The sequence below is a fragment of the Anneissia japonica genome, unplaced genomic scaffold (assembly GCF_011630105.1).
Source record: "Anneissia japonica isolate Jap-2015-1 unplaced genomic scaffold, ASM1163010v1 scaffold284953_len930413_cov181, whole genome shotgun sequence".
Classification (NCBI taxonomy): domain Eukaryota; kingdom Metazoa; phylum Echinodermata; class Crinoidea; order Comatulida; family Comatulidae; genus Anneissia; species Anneissia japonica.
Genome location: NW_022746987.1, coordinates 424,308 through 438,145, shown reverse-complemented (window position 1 = coordinate 438,145; position 13,838 = coordinate 424,308). Strand labels below are relative to the sequence as shown.

General features: G+C 34.1%; 1 protein-coding gene and 1 non-coding gene across 3 annotated transcripts in view; both read right to left on the bottom strand.

Annotated features, from left to right (window-relative positions):
• Nucleotides 1-3,456: 3,456 nt before the first annotated feature.
• The window catches only part of LOC117120355 (proteasomal ATPase-associated factor 1-like), a 57,017-nt gene continuing 46,635 nt past the window's right edge, over nucleotides 3,457-13,838 (bottom strand). The window contains exons 11-12 of one of the 2 annotated variants that reach the window (XM_033265380.1): nucleotides 5,587-5,669; nucleotides 3,457-5,446 (exon numbers count right to left, since the gene is read on the bottom strand). In XM_033265380.1, the coding sequence (XP_033121271.1) occupies nucleotides 5,433-5,446; nucleotides 5,587-5,669 (97 nt within the window). In that variant the 3' untranslated portion in view covers nucleotides 3,457-5,432. The remainder of the gene's footprint in view (nucleotides 5,447-5,586; nucleotides 5,670-13,838) is intronic. The other variant, XM_033265381.1, reaches the window with a different exon arrangement.
• Trnae-uuc lies at nucleotides 11,951-12,022 on the bottom strand. The gene has a single exon. It is a non-coding gene; the product is annotated as a tRNA-Glu (tRNA).

Here is a 13,838-nt window from a genome sequence, read left to right as displayed (position 1 = left end):
GACGGCTAACTGGTTAGACCGCAGTATAGCAATGGTATATAATCATAGACCAGTAGGGACGTCACGATTATAGCCGGCAAACCGTTAAAGCCGTCTAAAGACCGCTTATAGCAATCCGCCCCTGAAGCTATGCAATGGTGGTACGCTGGCACTATGCTCACATACTGAGGTACTGGACTTTAAGATGGGCACTTACTGCGTACTCGCAAATCCAACTCTGCTCCTTGCGAGCGCTAGATGATGCGGTGCTGTCTGCTGATTATCGCTGGCGGTCAGAACGGATCGTCATTAAAAACGATCCGTTGCGTTCAACATAAAATTGCGTCAGGGGCACCGAAAGCGCCCGGCTAAAGTTTCAGATATGAAGTTAACACCGGAACCTTAAATTCAATTACATAATTATTGTGGTTTTTACAGTTTAAAACAACATGAATTATCAGTACCGTTATTTAATAATATCTATCTTGATGATTTCAAGATATGTTTGAGTAGCTTTGACCAACACTTGTTAGTACAGGGCTATTAAGCAATTGGACAAGCCTACAAAACTTCAGGAAAATGAAATCTACACAGAATGTATATTTCTGAGAGCCGAGTGGTTACTTAAATTGATACTTACATGGTCCTGGTTCAATCAGTTCCGAGTCCAATCAGTCCTATCAAAAAATAGATTATCCCACAATCGAGTAGAGTCCAAAATTATAATTTCTTCTAAAATATTGTTTATTTTTCTTACGACCAATAGGACAACTTCAAACATTAAGACTTAATTTTTATAGAGCATATTTCATCAACCGGTAATTTGTGAGTTTACATGCTGTTGGATCTTAAAAAAAAAAAAAAAACAACCTTTCAATATTCTATTGTTATCATCATTAATTCAATTTGTTAGCGTCTTATGCAGAAGATCAGTCGCCAAAGCATCATACATAGATTGAGAATCCTGCTCTTATTCATTAATTTCTAGCCTGTCTTATGTAGGCCAGTTCAAATATGATACATACAATGTGACTGAAATAAAACAAATAATTACTTATACATAAAAATTAATATACCATTCCCAAGTCAATCACAATCAAGTAGCTTTGGCACAACAAAGGATTCAACAACTTAGAACGGAAGGAGAATTGAAAGATGCAGACTAAATTGAATCAGGTTGAACGCACTTGGAAAGTGCATTTACGAAAGTGGAGTACATTCATTCTTGATGTATTTCATTATCAGTCACTGACATAATAGATAAATGTTGTTTATTTATTAATATGTGTCTTCATATCAAAGATCTTATAATTACAAGATAGCGCTCTTTGCCATTCTACACGTAACAAGTAGAAGTGTCGTTGTTCAGTAAAAAGAAGCATAAAAAGTAATCACTTTTGAGAGAGGGCGCCGTGGTTGTTACCATGGTTGTTATAGAATTTGCACGCAGACGTGCTATCTTTAGTTAAAGATCTCTGATATGAAGGTTGAAAAGCAATCACTTTTGAGTGATGGGGCCCTTTACTGTGTTATTACTGAATCTTTGCTGTACATCTACAATATGAAACATTTACGAATAACCAATGCATTCTTTGAAGCTCTAAAATGGCTTTGTTAAAAACACCTGCACAAGTGATCAAGCTTTCCATTTCAAGTAAAAATATTATTATTATTATTATTTATTATTATAAACCATGAAAGTCAAAAGACTTATTATCAGTGGGGTCAGTACTCCCGTATTGAATTGGGCAGTACATTTTGGGAGTCAATCCAATACTCCTCTAAAAAGTTTACTGCGTTCTTTAAAAAGCACATTACGGATATACAAGGCAACACCTTAAATGCCTCATGCGAAAGACAACACACTATGTACTATAACTAGCATTTCAGCTGCAATAGAATGAGAGTAGCCATCTAATTGAACCAAGGCAACAGGTCTGAAAGTATCACCATGGTTAAGTGCAGGCAACGAACATATTCCTCCAATCTTGTCTGTCTGACGCCCTCATCTTTTTAATAGTAAGCTTTCGAAAAGGGCAACGCAGTTGTGTACGCTCGACTATATTGCCTTCAGAAAAGCAGGTAGGTACTCGTCGTCCAAATCGAAAGCTGCTTAATGTCTTCCGGAGTCAACTTCTGTTTGCGAGTCATAAAAGTCGGTTGGAAATTTGAAGAGAAATAAAGAGAAGAAAGTGCAGTTGTGTACATTCGACTATATTGCCTTCAGAAAAGCAGGTAGGTACTAGCCTTGGAAATTATTACTGCTACTACAATTTAGAAAAAATGTGGCTTGGTGTCATGTTTTCCAATTTTGGGGTTGTGATTTTTTAATACTTGTTAATCCTAAGTAAATCCAGGAGTTTGCTCATTGCTAAAAACCACCCTAATTCCTTTTCATTGCAGTATTATTTATTTATTTATTTATTTATTCTTTATACTGGGTTACCTCTTCAGTAAAAAGTTACTGTTCTCCCAGAGGGTCCAGAAACACTAACACAACAACACACAACACTCTGATTACAAATATATTTTTGACAATATAAATTTTTCTTACAAGGTTTAATAAGATTATATTCAAACAATAAAATATTTACATACAGTTACTGTAATTTACACCAAAAATGTTTTTTTTAAATTATATTATTAAAACAATGATGATCTACATTATTTAAGACTAAAATGTTTAAAAAGTAAATAAATAAACCTATAGGCATCACCATATCATGTACTCTTGCAAGATAGCAACTATCAAGTCACAATGCAACAAAAATCACAAAAATAAACAACAGACATGCAGAATTAAAATTAAACCAAATGTTATAATAAACAGATATATAAAGCACACACATTCACTGCAGTAGTGTTCAAAGCGCTATAGAAGGAAGGAACCAAAAACTACTTAAACCTTAAAGCTACCAGAAAAGAAACACCACACACATCACCGCACTGTTTACTGGCAATTTGAGGCACAAATCAATTAACAATTAAATGCTTATAAGTATTTAAAAAAATCAATTTAAACTTACAATAGTTAATAAATTAAAAATAAAAAAAATAAAAAAATTCAAATTTACATACAATGGGTACTAATGGTCATAACTTTGAATGACTCAAAACTTTAGGTTCAATGTTATTTATTGCCAACATTTCCTGTTACCTACCAAGGATTTTAAAATCATTGAACTTAATGAACATTTGCTATTAAACTTCATACAAAATAGACTTTATAAAATGTGACTGCACTTTTACTGTAGTTGAAAGTTTTAAACTGATCTTTCTAGATTTATACATGACTAGGTTTGGAAACTTTTAAAGCTTTTATGGCATTCTTTCAAACATCTTTCCTACTGTCAAACATGTTACATAAATACGTAATCGTCTTATAGCCCACAGGCAACACTTTGCTAGGGGGTCCAGGAGAGACTTTTTGTGTTTTAGACTCCCGAAAATAACCTCTAAGGCGTTTTGGGCGATAATTTTTTTCTTTTTCTTTCTCCTTTTTTTGATTTTCCAAAAGGAATAAATTTTTTATTCTGAGCACAAAAGAAAATAATGCAATGACACATCATACACTTAATGCGTACTGTTCGGTATTCATGCACAGGGCAGAAGTTAATGGAATCGGCCATCATACATGACCTGCGTATTTGTCCGGTATTCAGGCTAGGGCAGCTATATGCACTTTATGGAATGACTGCTCTAGATTTTTACTGAATAATTTGTAAAAAAAAAATAAATAAATAGGTTCATCCATTCCCTAAATCGTGAACTAACAGCATAAAATCAAATGTAACAATGAAAGAATATTCTGCTGGCCCCCATCACATGCAATAATGCTATAAATCCAGGTCTGTTCCAGTTAACATGAATATCTGTAAATGTGTGGGTTTAGTTTTTGACGGCAATAAATCCCCTGCCAATAGCTAGATTTAGGTCATACTACACTGATGTTCATTGAACTTCGATCATTTAATCTTATAATGACTCGCAATTGGATGAGAATTAAATTTTTCAAAATGCAACTGAGTAAACCCACTCATCTATGCATTTTTTTTGTAATAGTATATTAATTTCTTATTCTCAATGTAATTAAATTACAATGAATTTTATTCTATATTAAATAATAATTTTTAAATATTTTTCAAATTTTGTACATAAGATCATACAGGATTGTTTACAATTATTACTAAAAGTCCCCATGTACTTCTGAGTCTTAATTTTTTATGAATGTTATAGAAAAAGACTTAAAAATGTGGGAACAACCAGTCAAAATGCCATAGTTCTGCAATCAAATAAAATAATTTCTAATAAATAATTTTTCATAAAACATCCTGAACTCCCTATGTTTGATTGGTTGTTGCCGAATATATAGCCACATTTGCATTTAATTGACTACAATACTGAATGTTCTCTATAGGTGACAATATAAAATAATGTATCTCTTTCTGGTCGTCTATCAAATTGAAACTTAAATATTGGCTAGGCCCACAGCAGCCCCAGTGCAGCATAAACTGACACGTAATGGATAGTCTCCTACAGTAGCTCATTCGGCACAGCGGGAACGGTTTGATTTCCCAACCTCGAGGTCAGGGGTTAAGTGGCATATGTAGAAGTCTTAAAAGGGGAGTGCTGATGGGGGGTGCAAAGGTAAAGTGGGGGGGGGGCTCGAAGATCAATTGTGAGGGGTGCTAACTCACAAAATAAGGTGATTTTTAACTTGCAAGTGATTTTCTTGTGGGAGGGGGGGCATATGAGCAATTTTTGGAGGGAAATGCACCCCCCTCCCATGCACCACCTAGATACGTCACTGTAGGGTTTCAATCCCTCGCTGTGCATTTTGTTTGTGTTCTCAAGCAAGCCCCTTTATCTTCATTGCTTCTCTCCACACAGGAGTATAAATGGGTGCCTGAGGAAATTCAAGTGCAAAAATGCGCTGATATATTCATGCAGAACACTATAGAATTTCCCCCATAGGCATCGTTCCAATGACTGGAGTAATAACGTGGTAAAGCCCTATGAGACTTAGTTGTATAGAGTGATATAGAACAGCCTACATTACTGTTACTATTACTTAAGCCAAAAGTGCAAATCACATCGTGTTAGCTATAAACTGTGCAGCTTGAGCTCCCACATGGTGTGAAACTGCAGTCGCGTTGGGTGTTTCAAACTAGCTGTCTTGCTAGGATTGCGCCATCAAATGTGACCCTTTATCTGGCGTGACCTGTTCAATGCGAAGATGTTGACAATCAGAAAGAAATGCAATGTTAATAAATTGCTGCGAGGGTGCTAAAATATGGTGTTTTTTTTTTACATTTTTGTAAATACAAAGTTGTGGGCATGCATATTGCACATTGTATATTCAGGTCATTGTTTTCTCTCCCACCGACTGTCAAACCTTAAATTGTGGATACCTTCATGCTTTCACATGTGACTCAAGTGTAGCCATTATCCTTCTAAACTTCAAAACCTACGGAAGGGTATAATTTGAAGATCTGTTTTAAATGGGGTCAACGACTTTAGAGGCAAAAACCTTACAATTTAGCCAAAGCGTGGATACTAATTCTATAAATACAGACAAATTGCCTTTACGTATACGTCATTACTTACCACAGCCGACTAAGACGCCGTCTTTATGTTTACACAAGCACAGAACAGGTGAGTTGCACTTGTGATATATCTTCACTGAATCCCTGTAAAAATAAAATTTTTATTCTTAGAAATACATGGAAAACATAAGTATGAATGAAACAAAAAAGCACACACTTATTATAAGCGATGGCGCCAGGATCTGCCCAACAGGGGGCTAAAGGCCCAACGGTGGTGGGGGGGGGGGGGGGGCTAGGCGAGCGAAGCTAGAATTACTTGGCTGGGGGAGGGGGCAGCCGCCTAGGGTCACCGACCCACTAGAAGCTATGGATATTTGACAAATTTTGGTGAATTTTTATTAGTTATTTGATTGGCATCAAGCTACCGTAATATGACTTCATGTATGATTCTTAATGTTAAAATTAACTTCCAAAACCGAAAATTTTTGAATAAAAAAATGAAACAAAGAGTATGCAATTAACCAACTAACTTATTTTCAAGCAAGCATTTGTCATAGTAGAACGTAAACCCTTTTTAATTAGTCCTATTAAACAACAACGGATCCAGACATGTAAAAATATTTTTAAAATTTTTTTAATTCCCCGATGGAATGTACTCGTCTTCACCGACAGGGGAGCTAGCCTTCCCCGACGAGGGGTCTATAGCACCCTCAGCCACCCCACCCCCCACCAACTCTTGCGCCACCACTCACTTTTATTATACAAAATAAAAAAGATTGGTAAATTACATTTTCTGAGATTACAAACACTATTATTTAACAATTATGATTTGAATTGTCAATATGTATATACATTAACGGACAAAAAAATCAAGACAAAAAGGAACCCTCATGAAGTCCTGAGGGGCTTGTTATAATTTATACAGAGGGCCTAAATGAAACCTCTTCAGAGAGGTTATGTTGAATGTGGTATTTCAACACATCACGCATGCTATTGAATTTTGCTGTGGATTATGACACCTGTGGCCAGCTGACCCTAGTAGTTGAAAAATGGAAACACACAGTAGTAATTTTTGGCAGATGTGTTAGTTTGCAGGAAATTTGTGCTCGCTTGCAAGAGCATCAGACCGTGCTGGGTTCTGTCTCACTGCTAAGACTTCTGCAAGTATGGTATACCGTGCTGATGTCTGGGAGACTCTCTATTAGAAGATGATATTATGGTGAAAAAGAATTTAATGGAAACCAAGAACAGGCAAAAATCACAGTAAAGTGGTGGGGTGTGCGAGAATGGCACAGGGGAGAGAAAAATGTGACAAGTCATGGTAGCTACCTGCAGCAGAGGGTAATAGATACTATACTGTCCACATAGATATTTGTATTATGTATTAATGTACACAAAACTAATTTGGTTATAAGTAACATGATAGAGAGTGGTGGTGGGAGCAGAGTACCATTGTGGATGAGAGGTGGTGGAAATCGAATAGAGGTAGGGTAAGGAAGTGAAATTACTCTGGGAGACTTTATAGTTACATTACCACGTTGACTGCCAGACCATATTTTTAGGTTCCTTCCTGTGTGCTAAAACAAGTACAGTACACATGTACAAACATACTTTTTTGAAAATTTATGTAGTCATATCATCAAAATGGTATGTCTGATAAACTGGCGGATAGGCAATGGGACAGTACTTTTTACTGCCACGGCCAAGTGCAAGTATTTGCATGCTTTGGTATACGATCAGAGGGCGCTCCCACTGAGTGTACTGCAAATGAGTGTACTGCTGAGAACTTAACACAACAAACATACATATCATTTGTATGTTATCCTCTAGGTGTATATTCCCCGAATTATCAGCCTGTAAGTCTGTGATTGTACAATGTATAACAATGTAATAAACACTAGCATGTTACCTAGGTTTTGACGAGTATAGTTGTTCCTAGCGCCCTCAGCAACACCCCGTGGGACGAGTATACTCGTCGCTGGCAGCGAACTTCTTAAAATACTTTAGAGTTCTGTTCTTTACTCTTTTCATCCCAATGAGACTAAAGACAATTATTCTATAAACAGAGTATAAAATATCAACTAACCAAATACTCAATCAATAATTTATTTCCAATTTTCAAGATTTATTTCAAATTTTGCAAAAATGTCCAAAGAAATAGAATATGAATACAAAAAAGCTCAATATGTAATTCTGAGTAAAACTTAGCAATATGATTATAAGGCCAAACTTTTTTCAAAAATTAAGAACTTTTTTAGGTTGTTTAGCTTTTACCAGATCAAGTTTTTATGCTTGACTGAAACCAAAATTACAACTATTGTTAATTTACTATTTCAGTGACTACCATTCAAAAAGGATCGTAATGCTGGGGAAAGAAAGTAAACAAATTGTAGCAGCAGTAAAAAAAAAATGAGGTAGGCAGTGAAAAGAAACGTGATATTTATTTTACCACTGGCCTTTATGAGTATTCTGCTGAACAAAACTATTATAATTGTTTATTGTAATCTATAACGACGTGTTGGACTTTTTTGAGTTACTGTATGTTCTATTACCGTTATTTTTTAAAATAGACCTACATTTTTATTTATAAACTCTTGACACGTAGCCAATGAATTCGTCGCTCACATCACAAACTAACACAATGAAAGTAGATTGTACCTAGTTCATGAAAACAAAAAAGTGTGTTAAAATACACGCTGTTGTGGTTACAGAATTTTTAGTTGGTAAAAAATAAAAAGTTGCATGACAACAAATACACACTTATTTTGACGCGCTTTTTTGTTTTCACGAACTGTATGTGATGTGAGCGACGAATTGTTATCCAAGGCTCAATTTCAAAAGATACACACTGCAAAAGCGATAATGCGGTAGTATTAGATACTAAAGTAAAAAAAAATAACATTAAGGTCAACGACACTGTAAAAACTAAGTCACAGCTTTTAGACGCCACATCAGCAATGAAACAAGGTCTCTTGCTCTCCTTATCCGATCATACGAAAGCAAACAACTACAATTTAAGTATATTAAAGTCTATAAGAACACTTTCAATTATGGATATATGTAACATGTCCTTGGGACTTTGTCAACTTAAATGAAAGATAATAAGTAGAAAAAGCTTAGAGAATAATTGGCAAAACAATACACAGAGATTAGTGATGATAGGAACAGAATGCCAACGTGAATTAGACCATGGAGGTATAGATTAGACTAACTAGCGAAGATTATGTTGAGCTTTAATACAGTAATGAAAGTGCAGTATGTAAAAACATTGTAAAACATTGATAATACTCTGCTGTCATACTACAGTTTGAAATACATGAAATTATAATAACAAGGCACCTACAGAGTGTATTATCCTAAGGAGCAGGTCCCGGTTTTGGAATGGAAAAGGGACCTTTAATGCTTTACCCGGAGAAAGACGGAACAGGAAGAGTGCTCGGAAGCCCTCCCCAGTAAATTTTGCTTAATAGATGGTCAGAAAAAATGCTCATTACCCTATGAGAGGTCTTTTAATGACTGTAAACTTTAGAGTTTTTGTGTCCTGCGTAGGGCACTTTCCTATAATTTCCACATTCTTCGGAAGGGATGTTAAGCCATTGCCTTCCAGCAGTGGTGGATTCGAGAGGAGCTCAAGCAGCTTGGGGCCCCTACAAAAGTATCCAAATTTAAGTCTAAGAGTGCCATTTCCAGCCATCTAAAGGTGCCATAATCATAAATTTTATCATCTCAGCTGCAACCATGGTGGTGTGGAGATGGTCTCTAATTCGATTTCCTGGATCTGCCACTGTCCAGTATATGCCACACTGCAACAACTACTATGTCCAAAAGGTTCTAAACCAAATTACTTTGTTGAAATTGTGTTGAATTTCAACAAAGAACATACATTTACATATTATTTTACAATAATTCTGTATAAACTCTTACTTTATTTTTAAGACTTTTGTTACCCAATATAATGATTCTGCTAACTTGTTTTCCATCCATGTTTGAAAATGAAAATATTTTTTTGATTTTCAATGAAGCAGAATGACGGTTAGAAAGTAATACTTGAATTTGTATCTTAAGTGAACTCAAAGAACCTCTAAGTTTAAACCTGTCCACTAGGGTTTTCTGTTAGATCAGTCATAACAACTTCAAGAGCTTGACATGTAAAAAGCACTCAAGAATTTAAGTGTAAAATATGACTTATAGTTTCAAGAAAACAGGGGGATGGTTTGCAACAGCCAAGGTCAATAGAACAAAGATGAGACTAATTGTCTCCTGGCAAATCTCTAAATGTTGTTGTTTCTGTTATTTGCAATAACATGAGTGATTTAGCTTTATGATTTCTATCATCCTGTCATATATTTTAAATAAACAAACTATATTTATAATATTTATATAAGATGAGTATAGTATTTACTTTAAATCATTCAATTTTATAACATACATAAGAATCAAATTGCAAAACTTCTTCTATTGATATTCTTTTAATTGAATTAAAAGAAAAATGATCAAATCAAATAAATAAAGAATAAAAAGCTAAAAAACTTTAAAAATAAATTAAACTTGTTTACATCAACATCATAATTTCTCATCATTTGTACTTTGATTAAATAATTTACAATATTTAGAATATTTATACAAGATGAATACAATATTTACTTTAAATCATTTAATTTTATAATACACATAAGAATTAAATTGTGAGTAAAACATCAATTTATGAATTTATCTTTTTGAATTAAAAAATAGATAAACATATAAAATAAAAATGATTAAATCAATTAAATATAAAATAAGTTTTAAAACTTAAACCTAAATGATTTTTTTTTATAATCAACATCATAATTTCTCAATTGTTTGTACACTGAATAAACAATTATTTATAGAATTGATAATGAAACAAGTAGATATTTTTGTTATTCCAAAAACACTCATTTGCTGTTGGTAGGAATTAATAAACAGGTAAATTTATTTCCCATGGTATATAATTATGAATAACAAATAATTTCAAATAACAAACATCATGTCATAATTTTTATCTGTTGAGTATCTGTCATTTGTCCGCCAGACAATGTAAAATGAAAGATCCTAAGTGATAGACTCAAGGCTAAAATGGAAATAGGAAACTTCTCATCAAGTTCAATATAAAACAAAGATTGAAAGATAAAGAGACATACTTTATTACTATGACAACAGTTCTTCTGAGATAAAAGGAAGGGTCTCCTCGCTACTCCCTTGAACTGCAGACCTATAAGCTTAATGTGCCTTGTAGCTAGACTTAAAAATGTCCTTGCAGCAATAATATAGGAATGAAATAAATGGTGTTATGATAGATATGATATTAGGAAGATACAATGAAAATATAATGTCATTTACAGGCATGACATGAACAACTAGATCTCCATAGAGCACAAATCTCTGCACTGTACCTGAATACCGAACACTTATACAGGCCGGTTATGGGTGATTCCATTATTTTCTCTTATCCGCAATGGTAAATTCAAGGGAAAAAAATTGAATTTCCATGACCCTGACCCTGTTCTTGACCTTTTCTTCCCAAAATTTAAACATCTTTTTCTTAGATTATATACCCTTATAATGATCTACGGTAAAAACTCGAAATGAAGCCCTGGGCTTCTTTTTTTTGCGAACTTTGAATGGGCTTCTTTTTCTAGACTACTTTTGAAAAGTAGAGAAGGGGGGGGGGCTAATTTTCAAAATGAATGCTGTAAATTTTGTGAATTTGTACAATTAAACAGTAAATAAGGTAAATGTAACATCAATCTGTATTATGAAGTGTATTTAACTGGCATTAAATCACCTAAACTAATGTATAAACCAAGCTTGTTTTTAATTTATTTTGTTTTCTGAAATTCATGCACAGTGTTTTTACTGCACTATCTCGAAAAGAAGCCTATGCCACTTTGAAAAGAAACTTTTGAGATGGGCTACTTTTCGAGGCTAATTTTGCAAACTAAAGAGGGGGCTTCAATTTGAGATGGCCTTCATCTCGAGATTAAGCCCACTGGGTTTTAATTGGCTCTATACTTTGTCCACAAAATCAAATTTTCTTTCACAAAAAACTGTTGTTTATTTAATTCATAAAGATCTCTTCAAACTATCAAAAATAATGTGACGAATGTGATTCGACCATATATGGGTTTGATATGGCATCATTATGCCTATATAAGGATGTGATATGACATCATCATTTTACACTACTTTGTCACTTGATAGTGTGAAGAGGCCTTTAAAAATTAGCAACAATTTGTAACATTTTTTCCAAAATTAATATTTAAAATACAGAAAAAGATTTTGAAGAACAAGTATTTTAAATTCCGTTTCAGTTTATTTATTAGACCAACAAAAAAGTCAGGGGAAGCTTAAGCAAACAAACCACTATAACTTTTTCAAGTCAGCTGCCCCCTCAAAAAATTGCTTTCCCGTGCCGGGAGTCGAACCCAGGCCGCAAGGGTGAAAACCACGAATCCTATCCACTAGACCACACGGGAATATAAATATGATTAAGGATAAACTGTCCATTCCTTACATCTATAAAACTTTTAAATCAAAACACTGAATTAAGTTATTTAAACAGATTTATTAATTTATCAAGTTTAAAACAAATAATAGTTATAAGTTGAATAAATATCGCTTGATTTTTCACTCTCATAATGAAAGAGAATATGTATTGAATGACCTAAAGAGTGAATATTCACTCTTTAGGTCATTCAATACATATTCTTTTTCAAATACTGGTAATAGTTTTCATTTTCTTAGACCAATTACAAAAATCCTTGAACTGACCTTCAGCCAGTGCATTAAAAGAAATACAAATGGTATTTAATAATTTATCAAGTTTAAAAACAAATAATAGTTTTCATTTTCTTAGACTAATTACGAAAATCCTTGAACTGACCTTCAGCCAGTGCATTAAAAGAAATACAAACGGTATTATATATATATGCGTTATGTAATTGGCGAGGAATATATTTTCTTCACACGCATTCCCACAAGCAAGAAAATATCTCCTATAAACTAACCAATCGGCATCAAATTCAAAATGTTTGCATGTTATACTATAACAATTGTTTCCCTGAAGACAGCTGGCCATGAATATAAGAAGATGTATTAAGCTTCAATAAACCAGATATCTATGAACTTGAGACCCTTGGCAACCAAACAGCGGATGGTCCCCATTCACATGTGAATCAATCTCAGCTGACTGACACTGATGTGTTAAATATACAAGAGTACAAGTCAATATTTTCTTTTTTTTTTAAATTCTTTACACATCCAAGTACACTTGCCATTTAGAGGATGGATTGATTATGAGGCTTAGGGATTAGAAAGCAGGCATCTTAAACACTAAGGTTGTGTTTGTACAACCCACTAAAACAGGAACATGGTGTTATGTCATTGAAACATATTTTCACTACCCAAGGCAAGCCTTCAAACTTTCGCCGTTTATACAACATGTCATTACGAGTGTTGCACACCGAAATTATCGTATGGGTGCAATGTATTTTGGGATACAATGTTAAGTTAAAAATGCAATCCTAGGCCTACTTCAGCTGAATTCGCACGGTTTGTTTTGGAAGAGGAGTGGATTCACTGTGATAGATTGTATTCATATTCTCTTAATACTTTCTCTTGTAATCCTCTCGTTTCTATTTCACTGATTATTTTATTAACCATTCCAACCAACGGTTGAGTACCATCAGAATCTGACCAGAATGAGAGAAGACGAATTTGACATCATTTTTAAACATACCGCAAGACCAGTAACCATTTCATCAATTGTTACTTGTATATTTTACCGAGCCGGCCGCATAAACTCGTATTTATCTTGTTATTATCGACCTGCAGAGTTGATTAATTACCACTCACTGTAGCCTGAGGTAACAAATAGGCATCGCCAGGGTCATGAACCGGTCAAATTTGGAGATTCCTCAAGTACCCTCTTTTCCATATGGTTTGGTAATCACACGGAATCCAAACTTGTTTATACAACACTCTTAAGTTTTGCCCTGCTGATAAGGCGTGTAATGGCGTGTTATATAAAAGGGGCCCTAAGCTATTTAACTCCATTTCCTAGTAAAGTCTGCCATGTTTTTACAATTAAAACACTAAGGGTTACAAAATAAATGTTAAAATTCCAATTATTAAGCTGATGGCATTTATGTAACTAATTGTTAAATCTGATACCAAATGAAACAATTCTCCTACTGACATTTAAAGAATCCAAAAATATTTTCTACTATAAAGTGCTAAAATATCATTTACTTGAATGACGGGGATAATCCAACGGCAGCGGAACTTTTTTGA